At 50.0% G+C, this 18,599-nt stretch overlaps 1 protein-coding gene across 1 annotated transcript in view; it reads left to right on the plus strand.

Annotated features, from left to right (window-relative positions):
• Positions 1 to 233: 233 nt before the first annotated feature.
• Positions 234 to 18,599, plus strand: part of ESYT3 (extended synaptotagmin 3) — a 51,070-nt gene continuing 32,704 nt past the window's right edge. Inside the window, exon 1 of the mRNA XM_010363309.2 lies at positions 234 to 766. Within this exon, the coding sequence (XP_010361611.1) occupies positions 458 to 766 (309 nt within the window). The 5' untranslated portion in view covers positions 234 to 457. The remainder of the gene's footprint in view (positions 767 to 18,599) is intronic.

The raw sequence follows: 18,599 nt of genomic DNA on the forward strand, positions 1-18,599 counted from the left end.
GGTGATGTTTATCCATGTTAAGCCAGTTTGTACACAGGCCTCGGTGAGTCATCAACCACCTAGGGCAGCACTTGGTCCACCCAGACTAGCGAGTGCGCACCTCCGGCTGACGCCTGCGCCACGTGCTGGGGTCGGAGGCTGAGCTTACCGGCTGGTTGCTCTTTAGAGCCGGCAGGAGCCAGGCGAGCGGCCCGCCCCACTAGGGCGGAGACTTCCGGAGCTGCGGGCTCACTGGAGCAGAGCGTTGGGGCGGCGCGGCGCGGCTCGGTGCATTTCCAGGCGTCGCGCTCCAGTGCGCGGTAGAGAACCCTGAACTCGGAGCGCTGACAGTCCCAGCAGGGCAAGGGGGCGCGGCGTCCTGGTCCTCGCGCTTGGGAGACAGATGCGCCTGGGCGTCGGGGCATGCGGACCTAAGCTCGGGTGAAGCTCTCGGGAAGGGCAAGACGGCTGCGACGAGATGCGAGCAGAGGAGCCCAGCGCCCCGGGAGCCCAGCGCGCGCCGGGCCCTGAGCTGCGCCTGTCCAGCCAGCTGCTGCCCGAGCTCTGTACCTTCGTGATGCGCGTCCTTTTCTACCTGGGGCCTGTCTACCTAGCTGGCTACCTGGGGCTCAGCATAACCTGGTTGCTGCTCGGCGCTCTGCTGTGGATGTGGTGGCGCAGGAACCGCCGCGGGAAGCTCGGGCGCCTGGCCGCCGCCTTCGAATTCCTTGACAATGAACGCGAGTTCATCAGCCGCGAGCTGCGAGGCCAGCACCTGCCAGCCTGGGTGAGCCGAACCGGGCGGGGGTCGGAGGTGGGGAGATGCCTTTCGACGTTCGGAGGAACTTGCGGTCAGCCGGGAGCTGGTGCGCGCAAACCCGAGGGAGGGCGGGAGCACGGTGACCCGCACACCCCGTTCCCCACCGCTCCCGGCGCACAGACCCTGGGGGCGGTGGCCGTCCCCTCCCGCGGCGCGCAGCACCCTCACCTCCACCTCTGGTCCGACTGCAGTGGGAGCGGGGATCCTGGGTTTCAGTTAAGGCCCCAGAGCCCGAGAGAAGAGTCACGGGCAGGCCACACCCAGGAGAAACACAAGGGCGTCTGGGACTTCGCACACTTACTCGCGTTGGAATCAGAAGGCATTTCTTCCACCCGCCTGTTGATTCAGAGAACCAACGCCAGACGCCAAACGTAGATGTGCAAATACCGCAGTGACAGAAACGGCGGGCCCAGTTGCTTTCGGCAGAGGCCCGGTCTGCGGGGGGGGGGGGGGGGGGCTCCGCGGGGCTGGAGGTGGAGTGGCGGGTACGGCTGGGAGACCCACGGCGCCGGGCCCGGGCCTCCTTCCCTCCCTCCCTCCGCCGGATAGGGATGCCGGCGCACTCATACTGCTCCGACAAACCCATCTCCTGGGGTGGCATGGGCGGCACTAGGATTCCTCAAACGCTTCTGGTCCTGGCTTACCTAACAAAACCCAAGTTCTGCGCCCCATCGAATAACTCCCAGGGTGACACAGAGTTATCCTGGGTGATTCTTATGATTAGATGAGCTTGGGAAACACTGGCAAGAGGGGTGTTCCATCCAAGGGTTGGTCTGCGCAAAACCCTTACGGTTCCTCCGGTGCTGGGGGCTCTGCGTTCTTAGATGTCTTCCAGATACTCTCAGGCCCACTGGGGAGGCCGCCAGACCCCTCATTGTCTCTAGCCTGTGGCCTGTAAAGTCCAGCAGGGCCATAGGTTCCTCCTGACAGTACTCTCCAAAGTGGGGTGTGAGAAAAAAATATAAGGCCCATTTAGTTTATCTTATAAGAGCAATGAAGTCTTATTGTATCAGTCTGCCATAACTGAGTACCACCGGCTGCATGGCTTAAAGGGCAGACACTTTTTTCCTTTCATTTCTAGAGCCTCGAAGTCCAAGATCAAAGTGCAGCTGGCCTGCAGCTGGCTGTCTTCCTGCTTCTTCACACCGTCTTTCTTCTGTATCCTAATCTCTTCTTAGAAGGACGTCAGTCATATTGGATTAAGGCTCACCCTGATGAACTCATTTTCACTTAGTTACCTCTTTAAAAACCCCACCTGCAAATAGAATCACATTCTGAGGGACTGAGAATTAGCGCTTGAAAGTGGGCATACACTTCATAACACTTAATATTTAATGTACGATTTGATGGTAAAGCTTTGTAAATAGCTTACATATATGGGGGATGAGGGGCCAAAGACTCTTCCTGATAAGGGTGCACACTTTTCTGTGGTAGTAGCCATAGGGGTAGTGCATGGGGCCTGACTCCCACAGACTTTGGTCATCCTGATGGTTCTGTGGGGCTTGTGATTCTGAAAGGTGTGGACCCAGCAAGCAGGTTCAACCTGTCCACACCCCTTGCTCACTGTTGAGGGAGTCCAGGCCACCTGTCAGATTTCTGTTTTGTCCCCCTTGGTGGCCTTAGCCCATGAGGGTGGGCCTGTGAGTCTTCACCAAGTAACACCCCTTCTTTTCTCCCCTTCTGTATCAGGGAAGCCTCTAGACACTTAGTTATATGTAAAGGCAGTATTTCTATTTCTGAAATTGAGTCAAAAATCAGATCGTGTAGGGGCATTGACACCCTCCCTGCCTCTCCCCCACATACACCACAGAGACAATTCTGGCCTCTGTTGGGGATACGGACCCCAGGAGCACATGGACCTAGCCAACAGGGAACTCAGCCTGAACTCAAGAAGACACCTCCTGGGTTTTCACCTCGCAACCCATATCCCAGGCTTGACCTAGCTGGGTAGAGGGACACAGACAGGAAGGTGATGCTCTCTCTCCTACCAAGAGGGCAGTCTCAGGTGGGGAACAGATGCATAACAGGTCATTGCCATTGAGGGGAATTGGAGCCAGGAGTCGGAACAGGGTCTAGTCAGGTGGAAGGCCTGGTATGAAGGACACCCTACCAGGTTTCTATAGCATACTGTCCCCGAATCACAGCCCCCTTTCTCCTTGACAAGGACCTGGGAAAGGCTGGCCTCAGCCTGCATTCTGCACCTGGCTGACTTGTCTGGGTAGGTTGGAGGACCAGGGCCTGGATAACCTGTTGGATTGAGCCACTGGTGTGGCACAGGGCATTCTGGCTGAGGGAGGCAGTGAGCACAGCATGGAGATGTGACATAGTCACTGCATGAGGGAGCGCTGTGTGCTGGGCCTGGCTGAAGTGTGTGGTAGGGGTTGATGGACAGGGTCAAGTTTAGGCAGACTTGATGGAGGCTGGCCCTGTTCTGAAGGCTGGAAGGACCCTTGGATGCTCAGAAAGCAGCATGGTGGGACAAGGGAGGCTGGAGGAGACAGACCAGTTGGGAAAGTGATTTCAGCCAAGACGGTAGTAGTGAGGGAGGAGGGTGGGAGATGCTTGGGAGTGGGACTTTATATGCGTGGTGGCCTCTAGAGTGGGGGTGCAGGAGGATCCAGGGGTCTTCCAGGGCACTTTCTGGTTTAGGGAGCTGGTTGACCATTACTGTGATTGGGATTCCAGGATGAGAAACAGGTCTGGGGAAGTTGGTTGCGTGTATGAACACCTGTGAAGTGCATACAAATAGATGCAGGTGTGAGCTTTTCACCTGCCTCCTGAAGGTTTCCATGCTCAGGGATGATATGGAAAACCTGGAGTCTACCCGGTTGAATATTCTTCTCTCTGCGTTTTTAGGAATACAAACCATGAAGGCAAAGAGAGACGGGGCTCTGGGCATGGTGGGGGCAGTACGACCCCTTGCACAAGATTTTGGGCATGGATGAATGGATCTCTTCATCATCACATGGTGACCTTTTAGCGTGCCTTGCCTCTTGAGAACTGATTTCTCTGCCTGAAAGAGAGGATGATGGCTTATGACCTCCTTTGGTATCAAGAAATATTTCTACAAGTTAACAGACGGCAAATCAATAGTTGGGGGACTGAAGAGTTGAATAACTCAAGGGCACCACCCTCAAGCCTGTGTTGCATGTTGTGTGAGCTGGCCCTGTACTCTAGCCCCCAATGGGGAGGGATGGATATCCGGCCCACCTGCTGCTTGTCAAGCTGTACGCTGCTTAGAAGGGGCACCTTTTTCTAATTTGCACCAACTCCCTGTGAAGTGGTGGAGGCCAAGGCCTGGCTGAGCTGAGGCGGGGATGCCATCCCTCCCCACTGCCATCCAAGGCAGCCATTGTCAGCCAGTCCTCAGTCATGCATGGCTTTCCTGCCTGGTCTTAGACTCCTTCTCAACATTTTGCTCCAAGATGCTGCCTCCAGGTGATCATAGAAATGGCTTTCCCTGGCTGAAGCTGTTTCTCACCTGTAAAAGGAAGTTGTATTGGATGATCTTTCACAGTCATTTTGGTCCTAATGTCTGATTTCTAGTCAAACTTCAGACAGTCCTGCTTCTCCAGGTCCCCAGCCATGGGAGATATAGCTGGAAGGAAGAATTCGCCTTACTGGAAGAGGCGGTGAAGGAAGAACCTGTGGATCCCCTTTGTCTTATGAATGTGGCCTGACCACGTGGGGAAGAAGGCAAGGGTGGCCCCTGCAGCTCATCCTTGAACAGAGGGTTCAAGAGGCTGCACGTTTACATGCAGATGCTCCTCTGACAGTGCTTATGTGTACTTTTGAAGGAATTAAGAGCCTCCTCAGTCAGCTGTCCTTGTCGGGTAGGGACTGTGTATAGCACAGTGACAAGTACGGAGCCCTTGATATTACTCATTTAATTGTAGGCCTTGGCAAGTCACAAAAGCTTTCTTGCCACACATGGTTGTGGTGAGTCGACAGTTTGAAAAGCTGCTTGCACAGAGCCAGACACAAGCAAATGCCCAGTGGGGCCTGTCCTTTTATGTTCCTCCAATTCCTGGGCTTCCTAACTACCTTTTCCTAATATGAAATGAATGCCCAAGTGGCAAGCTCGTCTTTCCAGCATCTGGATGACTGTCAAGGGGTGAAGAGAGCGGAAAGGACACGCAAAGCACTTGTGTGGAACCCCCTGCAACCCGGCTCTTCCCGGAGCCTGCTCCTGTGGGTTCTCGGAGTCCCAGCTGTGCTGCTCACGCGAGAGCTGCCTTCTGATCTTCAGAGGCCGTCCTTCATGCTCCGGGCTCCTGAGACCCTTCTCGGGGTAACCTTTGCTGCTTTGCTTCCCTGCCCACCTCCCCCGGTAGGGGCCCCTGTGTGGAGCTCTGCAGCCTTCACTCCTGGATTTGTGCATGAATCAGCCCTTCACTGACCCGTAAATTTCCAGCTATTCAGCCATTGATCAGTGCTTCAACTGGATGATCGGGGTGCTTATCAGATATTGATTTGCCCCTGCCATGACTGGCCCCCTGTGAGGAAGGAAGTTTGAAATCCTCACCTCACTCTAGGTTGGGGAAATGAGAGCTGGTTGTAGGAAAATAGCCTGAGGCAGTGTAGAGGGGCGAAAGAGCTGTGAGAAAACGTGGCATTTTGTCTCTCTGTGGTTTCTAGCCAGGCTGGCTGTCCTTTCAGCTGGTAGCAATCAGTTATATCAGTTGGCAGCTTTGTGAGGGACAGTTAACTCGTGTGTGTCTGCTGGTGAGGTGGTCGCGATGTGAAGTGGTGGAAGTCATTGGGGTCGTTCATGGAGGGATCTTGAGAAGCCCCTTGTTCTCTCTGGGCCTCTGATTTCTCTGAAAATCATGACATTTTAGGAGATGTTCTATAGAGTCTTCATAGCTGTAGGGTCTGCCATCCTTAACCAGTCCCGAGTCAGCTTTTCTCTGGTGACACATACCCCAAAGGACCCCACTTGCCGCCTTTCATGCCTGTCCCCATCTAACTGGGTGTGCTCTGGGGCTGCGGGCAGAAGCAAGCACCAGAGGAAAAAGGTGAGCATTTCACACAAAGCAATGGGCATTCCGAGGCACAGAGCAGCGTCCCTGGGATTGCCCCTTCCAAGCCTCTCTGCCAGCCACTTAGGCAGACAGCCAAGGGCTGAGTGCTTTGCTTACCTAGTGCTGAGAGCTTGACACTCTTTCTGTGGCTGGAGCAGCAGTCATTCCAGGACCCAGGCTCTCAGGGACTGTCCTGAGATACTTCAGTTCGTTAGAGGAAGTAAATGCAGTGACAGCTCTGAGCTAGCCTGGGCACTCTTAGATTAGATCACAAAGCCTGATGCTTGGAGCCAGGGCCACGGAACCTGATTTTAAACATCAGGACTGATTGGGCGCTGCTTGGAATTAGGGAGACTTCTTACCTTTGAGGTCCCTGCCGCCCTGTGAAATTATTCAGATGACTTGGAATCAGGCCTGTCCTCAGGAAGGAAGAGGCAGATAGATTTTAGTCATGCCTTTGGGGTTTCTGCCCCATGTCTTAATGATGGTTCATGGACTTATGTCCTCTACCAGGATTGGGCAATTGGAGTGACAGAGTATGGGCCTTCTTTCCTCCAAGCCCAACAGAGGGATCCTAGGCATCCATGTGTTCATTCCTATACTCACTCAGCAAGCATTTACTGAGAACTTGCAGTGTGTCAGGCACAGAGCTGCAGGTGGGGCAGCATGAGTGACACACGGCCCCTGCCCTTGAGGAACCCATGAGCTAGATGGAGATTCAGACCTGCAAGGGCAGCCTCTTCTGATAGAGTATGATCAGTCCTCTGAGGTGACTCCAAGTCTGAGGCTCCGAGAAAGCATGGGGAAGGGGCTCTATCCTGGGCTGGAAGTGGCCCAGGAAGCCTTCTTGGAGGAAGAGGCACTATGGTATTGCTGGCTGTGGTAGGGAGTTGGGGACTCGGCCCACAGTCTTTCACAGGTTAGGTCAGCTGAGCTCATTATTGCATCTTGGGGTGAGCAGATTCTGGGACAGCAATGTATGATACCTGAGCTCACATGAGACTGCTCACCGCTTCATTTACAAGGGGCTGAATCTTTCTGGGACAGGAATGTCCAGGCAACCTTTTCTCAGCCAGGGCCTGAGTGCCTGAGTAACTGAGAGGTCACATGGTGGACGAGGATCAGGGCCATGAGTAGGGACAGGCCCTGTTCTCCTGTGTTGCAGCCCCCTCTGCAGTGGGCAGGAAGGTGGGGAGAGATGGTCACCCGCTTCCACTGGGTCCTGGCCAGACTCTTGGTAGCAGGCAGAGATGGTACTTCTGTGGGAATGTCTCCGGTGACTTTGAGGAGGGGCTGTGGGGGGTGTGAGCTGCCCCCTGAAGACCTGGGAGGGCCACAACCCAACTACCTCAGGGAGAGGAGCTGGGGCCTGGCCTGCCTTGCTCCTTCGCCTGCCCCCCACTCCTCCCAGCAGAATTCAGGCATTTCTAAATCTCTGGGAACCTAGAGTTTGTAGCACAAAAGTGCTCACGGGTGCTTGAGGCAAGTGATTTCCTTTTCCTTCTCCTCCTCCCTTACTGCAGATATTGAAGAGGGATTTAAGATGTTTTTCTGCCCTATTGAGAATTATTAAAGAGACAAAGCACCTTTTTCTTTTTTTAAGGTGCTGTGTATTTCAAGCTAAGGATATAAGACTTGATTTCCTCAGGCCACAGAGTGGTGCAGAGCCCAGGTCCCATAAGCCGTATCTCTGCGGGAGGGCAGACCAAGAAGCCCCGTGCCAGTGTGTCATGAGTCATGAGCCTTGAAAATCTCAGAGTAAAAAGCCAAGGAAATTCTCTAGGCTATAGGATGTTTCAGGATCCCAGAATCACCCACGCTATTCCTTTGTCCATGTTGTATTCACTTTTTAACATAACTGGTTATAAACTGTCTAAAAATGTATTTTTTTCTGGTCATGAAAGTAAACATTCTTATTGGAGAATATTTGGAAATGGCATAAAAGTTAAAATTAGGATAAGTGGCCAGGTGCGGTGGCTCACGCCTGTAGTTCCATCACTTTGGGAGGCCGAGGCGGGCAGATCACGAGGTCAGGAGATCTAGACCATCCTGGCTAACATGGTGAAAACCCGTCTCTGCTAAAAATACAAAAAATTAACCAGGCGTGGTGGTGGGCGTCTATAGTCCCAGCTACTTGGGAGGCTGAGGCAGGAGAATGGTGTGAACCTGGGAGGTGGAGCTTGCAGTGAGCCGAGATCATGCCACTGCACTTCAGCCTGGGCGACAGAGCTAGACTCTGTCTCAAAGAAAAAAAAAAATTAGGGTAGGCATTTTACAATCCCTCCACTCGGAGATACAGTATGTTTGGGTGTACTTCCTTTATATAGAAACTATATGATATATGAAAACAGTTTCTTAAAAACTTGTACCTTTTTCTTATTTTTTTATGTTCTTAACATTATATTACAAACATTCTCCAAAAACACTTCTAAGGACGATCGTATCCTTCATGTGAATATACCACAAGCTGTGTAATTGTTTCTCCAACCTTGATTATGTTGGTTACTTCGAAGCTTTCCTGGTCACATGGCTAGCAGAGGTGGGTGGTGGTTCCTCTGTCTATCCGCCGTTTCTCCCTCTGATTTGTGCATCTAGATTCTGTGACTCATCCTTCAAGTCCAAACTCATTCCCCACCCCCAGGACTCTTCTCCTTGGGCTCTTAAGAGCTCTGAGCATGTGTCTGTCACTCTGCTTACGAGACTGATTTGTAACCTACCTATTTTTTTTTTTTTTTTTTTTTTTTTTTTGAGGCGGAGTCTCGCTCTGTCGCCCGGACTGGAGTGCAGTGGCCAGATCTCAGCTCACTGCAAGCTCCGCCTCCCGAGTTTACGCCATTCTCCTGCCTCAGCCTCCCGAGTAGCTGGGACTACAGGCGCCCGCCACTTCGCCCGGCTAGTTTTTGTATTTTTAGTAGAGACGGGGTTTCACCGTGTTAGCCAGGATGGTCTCGATCTCCTGACCTCGTGATCCGCCCGTCTCGGCCTCCCAAAGTGCTGGGATTACAGGCTTGAGCCACCGCGCCCGGCCAATAACCTACCTATTTTTATGGCTAACTTTTCCTCCAGGCTGAAAGTTCTTTTAAGATAAGGTATATGTCTTGTACGTATCTGCTTCAGCTGCTAGCTCAATGCCCAGTTCATAGTAAGGACTCAATAGAAATCTGCTGAATGAATGCTGCAGTGAATGCCTACTGTGTAAATCTTAGTCCACACTTCTCAATTTAATTAGTATGGATTCCTAGAAGTTTATGAAGATTTTTAAAGACACTTTTGCCCATTCACTGTGGTCTTATCACCATTGAATATTATCTTTTGGGGGCTATGCTAGTTTAATAAGCAAGAGGATACTTTTTTTGACTTCTAGGAATTACCAGCCCTGTAACTGGATCATTGAACTCTCTGAGCTTACTATCATCGCTTAGGTCCTCTTTAAAAAACTACTCTGTGGACAGCTCAGGGCCACCCCACTCTGCTTTGAGCCCTTCTTCCTTAGCAAAGAGTGCCCGTGTTCAGTGTCAGTGTTCTCATCACTGTGACTAGTGGATTTCATCTGCTCAGTTCTGCTGGGTTCAGCTGATTTAGGCTGCGTGTGTTAAGGAGCTGTGGGATTACAGAACAGTGCCAGACAGATTTTCAAGTTGGCAAAGCAATTGTTTCCCTCAAAGTACTTGAGCTGGGTAATTTAAAGCAGAAGAGTTGGAAGATTTAAAAGTAGTTTTAACGGTTAAGTGTTTGCCTTCCAAGAACAGAGGGAAAAAAGGAAAAGGCTGTGCCTCAGGAGAAAAGCGAAATCGAAGGACCACTTTGCTTGTGAAAGCAGGAACCACTGAACAGGCGGCCACAGAGCAGCAGCCGATCTTGGGAAGACAGGAGCCAATCTGAAGTCCAATGGCCTCCTTTTGTAGGACATCTCTGTAGGACACTCAGAATGAGTGGATCTCCTCTCCTCCGAGCAGCTAGTTAGCAGGGATGTATTGTCTGTAAGAATGTCCTTTGGAGTAGGGAAGAGCCATGAAGCTTTTTTTAGGAAACAGTGTGTGTCTTTGCACATGTGTGTGACTCTGCGGATGTGTCTGTGTGTCTGCCTGTGTGTCCACATGTCTATGTTTGTGCATCTCTCTGTGTCTGTGTGACTACATGGCTGCTCCCTGTAGTCATGCCCCGTGCAAAGGAGCTGGCAGAATTCACCGAATGACAGGGAGGCCCTTTAAGTGAGGCTCCTTAGTCCCTCTGCCTCCCAAGAGGGTCTGGTGGCCCAAGCTCTTGTCAAGGCCTCCCACCCCAACCCCAGACCCATCTGTGTGGACCCCACCAAAACCCTTGGCTCCGATAGGAGGCAGCTGTCATTCTGGCTCCATTTCCTCACTGCTGTGGAATCATTTTTCCTAAGTGGGTTAAGAAATAATGCACAAGGCCGGGCGCGGTGGCTCAAGCCTGTAATCCCAGCACTTTGGGAGGCCGAGATGGGCGGATCACGAGGTCAGGAGATCGAGACCATCCTGGCTAACACAGTGAAACCCCATCTCTACTAAAAAATACAAAAAACTAGCCAGGCGAGGTGGCGGGCGCCTGTATCCCAGCTACTCGGGAGGCTGAGGCAGGAGAATGGCGTAAACCTGGGAGGCGGAGCTTGCAGTGAGCTGAGATCCGGCCACTGCACTCCAGCCTGGGCGGCAGAGCCAGACTCCAGTCTCAAAAAAAAAGAAATAATGCACAGACATCACCACCTAAAGATGGAGTATTGATGGGGGCCTCTTTGGTGGCCTGTCTAGCATGGAATTCTAGTTAGACTTGAATTTGCTTTACCTTCTTCTCTCTAAATTCTCTTCACCACCACTCCCTTGACAATGCCTAAAAACACCATCATTAAAGTATTAGCTCACTTTGCCTGGAATGCTTCGGCTGAGGTACACTAACAGCATCAAGAGGTATGTTAGTTTAGGGAGGCCTCAGATGGGGAGGGTAGAGGCTTGTGAACTATTTAAACTTCTCTGACAGGTAGTGCAGGGAGGACAGTGGACGTCTGACATCCTGGTGACTCGACTATGTGTCTGGGCATCTTGGAAATTTTCCAGGCCTGCTTTGGGGAAATGCTTTGGGAAAAAGACCTGTAATACGTCAGTGAGGATCGTGTACATGTTTTATGGAGATGAAGCTTGCTGGAGTGCTGGATTTGTCTCTAACACCAAACCATTTAGAAGTAGATTTATGTCCACTGTTTTGCTTGACTGTGGATCTGGGAAGAACAGGAATTAACGGCCCCACTTATTAATCAGCAAGAAACCTGAGGCTGAAGGGAGTTAAGACCAAAACCCTGTGCTCTAAGTCCCTGGGCGCACTTCCTTCTCTTCCTCCCACCTGGCTACAGAAAGCAGGTATGAGGTGGGGGTGGCTCACCTTTTAGAGGGCAGAGCAGGCCCAGAGTCGGGGAAATCATAATATTCTGTTTTTTGCCTTTTGGCTCTGGCCTCCCCTTGCTGTTTGTGGAAGAATTTCCTTTATGAAGGAGTTGAGGTCTGTAGGCTGCTGGTAAGAATTTGGTGACACAGCAGTGTTCTCCTAGGAGTGACAGCTGGAAACCCAGGCTGTGACTTTCCAGCTTAGTCAGGAACCCCCGGAGGCAGAGGAGCCACCTTCTTCCAGGGCCTGATAAGCCCTCCAGACTGGGGAGTCCTGGCCACTCATTCTTCCACATCCGCCACTAAGATCAGAATCACCAGGAGCTTGTTAAAGACGCAGGTTTCTAGGCCCCTGTCCCAGTCCTCTGGAATCAGAATCTCTGTGGGCCCTGACCGAGCAGCTGGACTGTAGTGAGCTCTCCAGGTGGGACTGTTGAACACAGAAGTCTGAGAATCGCTGCAGAGCTCTTTGCACTGCCAGGTGGTGCGGGTGACTCCCCACTAGCTGGTCCCAGAGACTCCCAGCCTCATGGGGAACTGCAACAAAAACTCAGTGATTTTAGGGCTCAGTTCAGTGTGAGCCACCCACCTTATTTTTCAGCCCTCTCTTTGTTTCTCTAGTGAGGAAAGACACAAGGCAGAGGCTCAGATTGGGTGTGTTTGCCAAGCTTCACTATGTAGCGCCCCCACTGGGCAGAGTTTCACACGGGTGCCTGACAGGCACTGGGCCCAGCTCTCTGTGGCTGTCTTTATCTGAGCCACAGATCCCTGGGCCAATCAGCGAAGCCAGGGAAACACCAACAGTGTTCCTCCTTCCATCTTAACCACTTGCACTGTGTTGTAAATCCTCATTCTGTTCTCCCCTTGCAGTGGTGGCCAGAGGCACTAGGAAACTCAGCAGAGAATTTGCTGGGCTCTGGGTGAGGCAGAACTGGACACATAGCTCAAGTGACATTGTTCTTGCACGTACTTGAGGTCAAAGGGGTCAGAGTGCCTGCGCCTCCTGGGTCTGTACAACTTCCAGCAAGAGTTACCACTTCCAGAATGCTTATTCTGAGCCAGGAAAGATACCAAGCATCATCCATGCATTTAGTCTTCTCAGGAACTGTGAAGTTGGCAATATTGTACCCATCTCGCAGATGAGAAAGCTGAGACTTAACGGAGGTGGAATTTCAAACACACAAGGAGTAGGTTAGACAAACACTAAGGAATGGACTTCAAATGCTGACATTTCAGGTGGAAGATGGGGAGAAGAAGTGGATAAGAAGAATATTTGAAGCTTGGGCTCCAATCATATGTAGGTGAGAGCTGGGTTCTGATCACATGGGTAATCTTGGCAAGTACTAACTAGTCTCTGAGCCTCTCCTCATTTGTAAAATGGGAATAATGATATATTTTCTGTTCACTTTACAGAGTGTTGGGAGCATCAAATGCAAGTGTTTATGGAATGCCCTTTGTAAGTCATAAGGCGTGGCCTCTGCCAATCAGGGCTGAAGCCCCATAAGGGCAGTCGCCTGCTAAATCCCAGACTTTATAAAAGAGGTTTCTATAAAACCTTATGTGATGCTGTGTGAGGTTTTCTTAGGAGGAGTGAGTGGATGGAGTGGAAAAGCACAGACTCTGTGGTCAGACAGACCCAGGCTTGGGTCTCCATTCTAGCACACCACTACTGGAGATTATAAGTCACGTAACGTCTCTGAACTTTAGTTTCTTTATCTGTAAAATGGGGCAAACAAGGGATTAGGTGAGTATTAAATGACATGATATGACATGAACTCAAAAAGGTTGAAAGGGGCCGGGCGCGGTGGCTCAAGCCTGTAATCCCAGCACTTTGGGAGGCTGAGATGGGCGGATCACGAGGTCAGGAGATCGAGACCATCCTGGCTAATACGGTGAAACCCTGTCTCTACTTAAAAATACAAAAAACTAGCCGGGCGACAAGGCGGGCGCCTGTAGTCCCAGCTACTCGGGAGGCTGAGGCAGGAGAATGGCATAAACCCGGGAGGCGGAGCTTGCAGTGAGCTGAGATCCGGCCACTGCACTCCAGCCTGGGTGGCAGAGCAAGACTCCGTCTCAAAAAAAAAAAAAAAAAAAAAAAAAAAAAAAAAAAAAAAGGTTGAAAATAGGATGGAAAATACACAACTGGCCAAGTCTGAAACAAAAGAAAGCTGAGGTAGCAATTGTCATATTAGACAGAATAGAACTCAAAGCAAAGAAGGTTGTTATATGCTTGTAAAGGACAGTAATTATATACCTGGGCATGTTGGCTCACACCTGTAATCCCAACAGTTTGAGAGGCTGAGGCGGGTGGATGGCTTGAGCCCAGGAGTTCATGACCAGCATGGGCAACATGGCAAAGTGCCATCTCTACAGAAAATTTAGAAAATTAGCTAGACATGGTGGCATGTACCTGTAGTCTCAGCTACTCGGGAGGCCGAGGCGAGCAGACAGCTTGAACCCAGGAGTTTGAGACCAGCCTGTGTAACATGACCTAACCCCGTCTCTACCAAAAAAAGAAAAAAAAATTAGCCAGGCGTGGTGGTGCATGCTCTTAGTTCTAGCTACTTGGGAGGCTAAGGTGGGAGGATTGCTTGAGCCTGGGAGGTCAAGGCTGCAGTAGGCCCAAATTACACCACTGCATTCCAGCCTGAGTGACACAGTGAGACCTTGACTCAGTAATGATGATAATCACAGACATATATGTATTACATAATATAAATGTGAAATATGAATCAACAACCAACATGAGGAAGTAGATAAATCAGCGGTTGGGCTTGGAAACTTTTAATACATCCCTTTCTGAAAATGATAAATGAAGCAGGCAAAGACTAAGCAAGGATAAGGCATGTTAGAAGGACATGATTAATAACCTGATTATACGTGGTATAGTCATGGAAGTTAATCATGTACTAGGCCACAAGGAATTGTCAACATATTCCAGTGAATTGACAATCCTACAGACTGTTCAGGCCACAAAGAAATAAAATTATTATTAGAAAACAACAAAAATAGGTATCTATTGAAATGTCACGTGTAGATATTTTAAAACATTACTATTTTAAAAACTCATTAAGAGGAAGTCATAATGGGAATAGAAAAATGAGAGCAGAATAGCAATGAAAATATTGTGTCAAAAACTAGAGAAATTTATACCTTTGAATTCATTTATTACAAAACAAAAAGGGGAAATAAATGATATTCCCCAAACTCATGAATACATAAACTCTAAAAACATAAAAGCAACAGATTTAAATCAAAGAAAAAGAGTTCTGGGAGAATCAATGAACAGTTAGAACTATTAACAAATTTCAGCAAAGTTGCCCAGAAAGTGAAATTCCACACAGTAATCTAAAAAACATATATATACAGGACTTTTATAGAAAAAGTTGAAGTTTGATCCTAAATGTGAATAGAAAATGTGAATAGTGTTCACGATGCAATATTTAACTGTGTCAGTTATCCCACAAGTTAACATAATTTAAAAAACATAACAATTGAAATCTCAGAAGGATTTTTTTTTTGTAGATTGACAAGCTGATTCTAAAATTCATACAGAACAATAAATACCTACTATTATCTAAATCAGTGTGAAAAACTAAAACAAAATGGGGAATCGCCGGCCAGGTGTAGTGGCTCATGCCTGTAATCCCAACACTTTGGGAGGCCGAGACTGGTAGATCAGGAGTTCAGGAGTTCAAGATCAGCTTGGCCAACATGCTGAAACCCTGTCTCTGCTAAAAATACAAAAAATTAGCCAGGCGTGGTGGCAGGTGCCTGTAATCCCAGCCACTCGGGAGGCTGAGGCTGGAGAATCGCTTGAACCCGGGAGGTGGAGGTTGCAGTGAGCCGAGATTACCCCATTGCACTCCAGCCTGGGCAACAAAAATGAAACTCCATCTCAGAAAAAAAAAAAAAAACAAAAGCAGGGGAGGGGATTCACCCTACCCCAGGTCATTTGGCAAAAACACAGTGATGAAAACCATGTGGTGCTGGAACAGGCAGACTGATAGAGTTGAATGGCAAGTCCAGAAACACCTCAAAGTACATATGAGGAGGTAGTTTTTGAGTGAAGTAGATTCACAAGTCGAGGAAAAAGATAGAATTTTTTTTATATGTTGGTTGAAGATTGCCTTAGTGAAAGTATGGAGGGAGAAAAAATTGTATCTTTGTCTCACCCTATGTAAAAAAATCCAGAGAGATTAAAGACCTCAACATGAAAGCCAATAGACAAAAATCCAGAGTAACTTTGAGAATGTGGGGTGGGTAAAGATTTCTTCAAGTTCCAAAAATGACCAATTATAATGGAAAAATAGATTGATCTGTCGATGTCAAAATGGGAAAGCACTGAGGATGTCATTGCTCCCCAAGAATTAGTCTCTATGATTTCATCCCCTGCTCCAAACTGAGGGGCAGTCACGAGGAATGTGGTCTGGCTCTTGCACCTCGGCTCACTGGGAGTGAAGGCAGGTGCTGAGATTCAGGCTGTGGGAGGGCCTTCAGGTCCCTAGGCAGGGTAGGGGACTTGTGGTCTCTTATTTTCTTGGACTGAATTGTTGCTCTCTTCAGGGGGTTCAGACTCATCCATGAAGGAGCCTCTTGGTGAGAAGCCTCAGGTGTGGGTAATCCAGAGAAACCATGACAGCTTAGTCGGTGTGGGCTTTGGTCATTCTGTTGCTCTTTTTTTTTTTTTTTTTTTTTGAGATGGAGTCTCACTCTGTGGCCCAGGCTGGAGTGCAGTGGTGTGATCTCGACTCACTGCAACCTGTGCCTCCAGGGTTCAAGCAATTCTTGTGCCTCAGCTTCCTGAGTAGCTGGGATTACAGGTGTGTGCCACCATGCACACCTAATTTTTATATTTTTTAGTAGAGATGGAGTTTCGCCACGTTGGCCAGGCTGGTCTCAAACTCCTGGGCTCAAGTGATCCAACTGCCTTGGCCTCCCAAAGTGCTGGGATTATAGGCATGAGACACAATTCCTGGCCTTGCTTCCTACATTTTCAGGATGCATGTGGGTCACCCTGACGCAAGGGGTCGGCTGGTCATTGATCCCAACCCTGACTGAACTCCAGCATCATACCAGGAGCTTGTGAAAAATAAGTTGGTGAGCCCCACCCTGATATACTCTGATTCAGTGGCATGAGGCAGCTCAGGAATCTTCATTTGACCAACTCCCAAGAGTGGCCAGGGTTGGACCCACCAAGCAGGATCACCTTTTGGGGTCTAGAGATCAGAACTACTCAGCTCCTGAAGTCACAAAACAACCCGGGCCAAGGGTGTGAGATGGGAAGTGTGATGCTTGGGCTGGAAGGAGGACAGCTACTGGCGAGGTCAGCAGGTTCCTCTGAGGATGTTCCCTCTTCCCACCTTAGTAATGATTCTGTATCAGGGTGATCTGTTAGTTGCCTGCCTGTGAGTTCCTTGAGGGTAAGAACCATGCTTCATTCATTCATTCCACAAATATTTATCAGGACCTTCATATGTTAGAAACAGGTCTTAATAGGGGTGAGGCCCAGTCAGCCCTCCTACAGCTTCCAGTGTGTAGGAGCCGCAAATACAGGTGTGGGTAATTGAGAGAAACCATGACAGCTTAATCAGTGTGGATCTTGGTCATTCTGTTGCTCTTTTTTGTTTTTTTGTTTTTTTTTTTTGAAGCCCTCCTAGAGCTTCCAGTGTGTAGGGAGGTAGGCAGCAAGACCAGGCAGCTGTAGTAAAGTGTATCAAATGCTGCAGTGGAGAACCAGCAGGCACCTCACTTATCCCCAACTTGGGAGACCCAGAGAGGCTTCCTGCAAGTGAAGTCTAAGATAGTGACGAATGAATCAATCAACGGGGAGCAGGGAGGACTGTTTCAGACACACAGTATGGCACATGCAGTCCTTTGGTAGGAACAGAAAAGGTAAAGGTGGTTGGATTGAAAGGGACTAGCGGGAGGGGGCGATGAGGCCATGACATGAGCTGGGTCTCCTCTCTAGGCTCATGTGCAGGAGTTTCTTCTTTAGTACCGGACAGTGTAATAGGAAGCAATGGAAAGGTCTTGCCTCCCATTTGCCTGGTTCCCAGCTGAGACCTGACCCAGGGTAGCTGCAGCGAATGTGTGCTGAGCAGGCAGCATCACCCCCATTGAACCGAGCTCCTGCCCACGCTCCCCACAATTCCTTCCCGCATCGATCTCTTGTGTTTCTGTGGGCTGGGCCAGCTGCACCTCTGGGAACCAGGCCACGTTTTCTCTTCCGTACCTGGGAATATAAACTTTTCTGAGTTAGTATAGGCCACTGCCCAGAGCAAGGGAAACTGAGGCTGGGAGAATAGTATTCCAAGAGAGAATGGGAGAATGGTGTCCCAAGAGTCTCAGAAGCACTGGACTCCTCTGACCAATCAAGGCTGTTTAACTGTTCCAGGAGAATTGAATTTCTCTGTCCCCCACTTTGGGAATGGCTGTGATCCTGGGCGAGTGCTGCAGGCCAGGGCATGTGTTTGAATCTTTAGGGCAACCCCAAAGCTGGCGGAGGACCTGGCACTTGGTAGGTGCGCAGTAGGTGTGTGAATTGCAGGGACACCTCTACTTAGTCCCAGGACAATGGCCCTTCTGAGCTCCCAGATAGAGGAGGCAGGCCCTTTCCCCACCGTGGGTGGTCCCAGGCCCACTCTGAATCTGACCCCAAACCAGCCTCATGCTCAGGGCACTTGGGGAGTGGCCACAGTGATGGCTGTGGCTGCTGTTTTGGTGTCAGTGTTTTGTGCAGGTACCCTGTACATGTCCACGCCCACTCCTCTGTAAGAAAACCCCTGGGGGAATGAGAAGCTCAGCAGACAGAAGCAGGGACAGACTCCTGGAGGGGGATTAAGCACTCTCAGAATTATGTCATGCCCAGGTCAGCCAACAGGACTGTCCCTCCACTCACCTTCCACTGTTCCCCCTTCCCACACTGGGGTTCACCCAGCAAGTGGAGCTGGAGTAGCTAGGGGTTGTGACCCCATAGTTGGAAGCTGTGTGACCATAGGAAGGGCCTAAGGGGAAGGGAGGAGGCTTGGGAGGGGCTTCTGGGAGCCAAGGTGGGCAGAGTTGGGAGGGGCGCCGCACAGCACCCTGCTCCCGAGTTGTCCGTGAAAACATCAGGCTGTTAAGTAGGTGTCATTGGATGGTAGATTTCCCTAATACTGTTTTTGTTTAGCTGATTTTTGCATTTTCTAATTTTTCTACGGAGACTACATATTGTTTGTGTCATTGAAACGAGTAAGGGGGATGGAATTTGCAAGGAGCGACCTGAGTGTTACCCTGGAGGCATCCACGTTGGGTGTCCTGTGCTTCCCCAGGAGTGGGGACTTACTTGCGTGTGCAAACCAGCAGTTTCCAGCCCTCCCTTTCCTCCTCGCCTTC

The sequence above is a fragment of the Rhinopithecus roxellana genome, chromosome 1 (assembly GCF_007565055.1).
Source record: "Rhinopithecus roxellana isolate Shanxi Qingling chromosome 1, ASM756505v1, whole genome shotgun sequence".
NCBI classification, from domain to species: Eukaryota; Metazoa; Chordata; class Mammalia; order Primates; family Cercopithecidae; genus Rhinopithecus; species Rhinopithecus roxellana.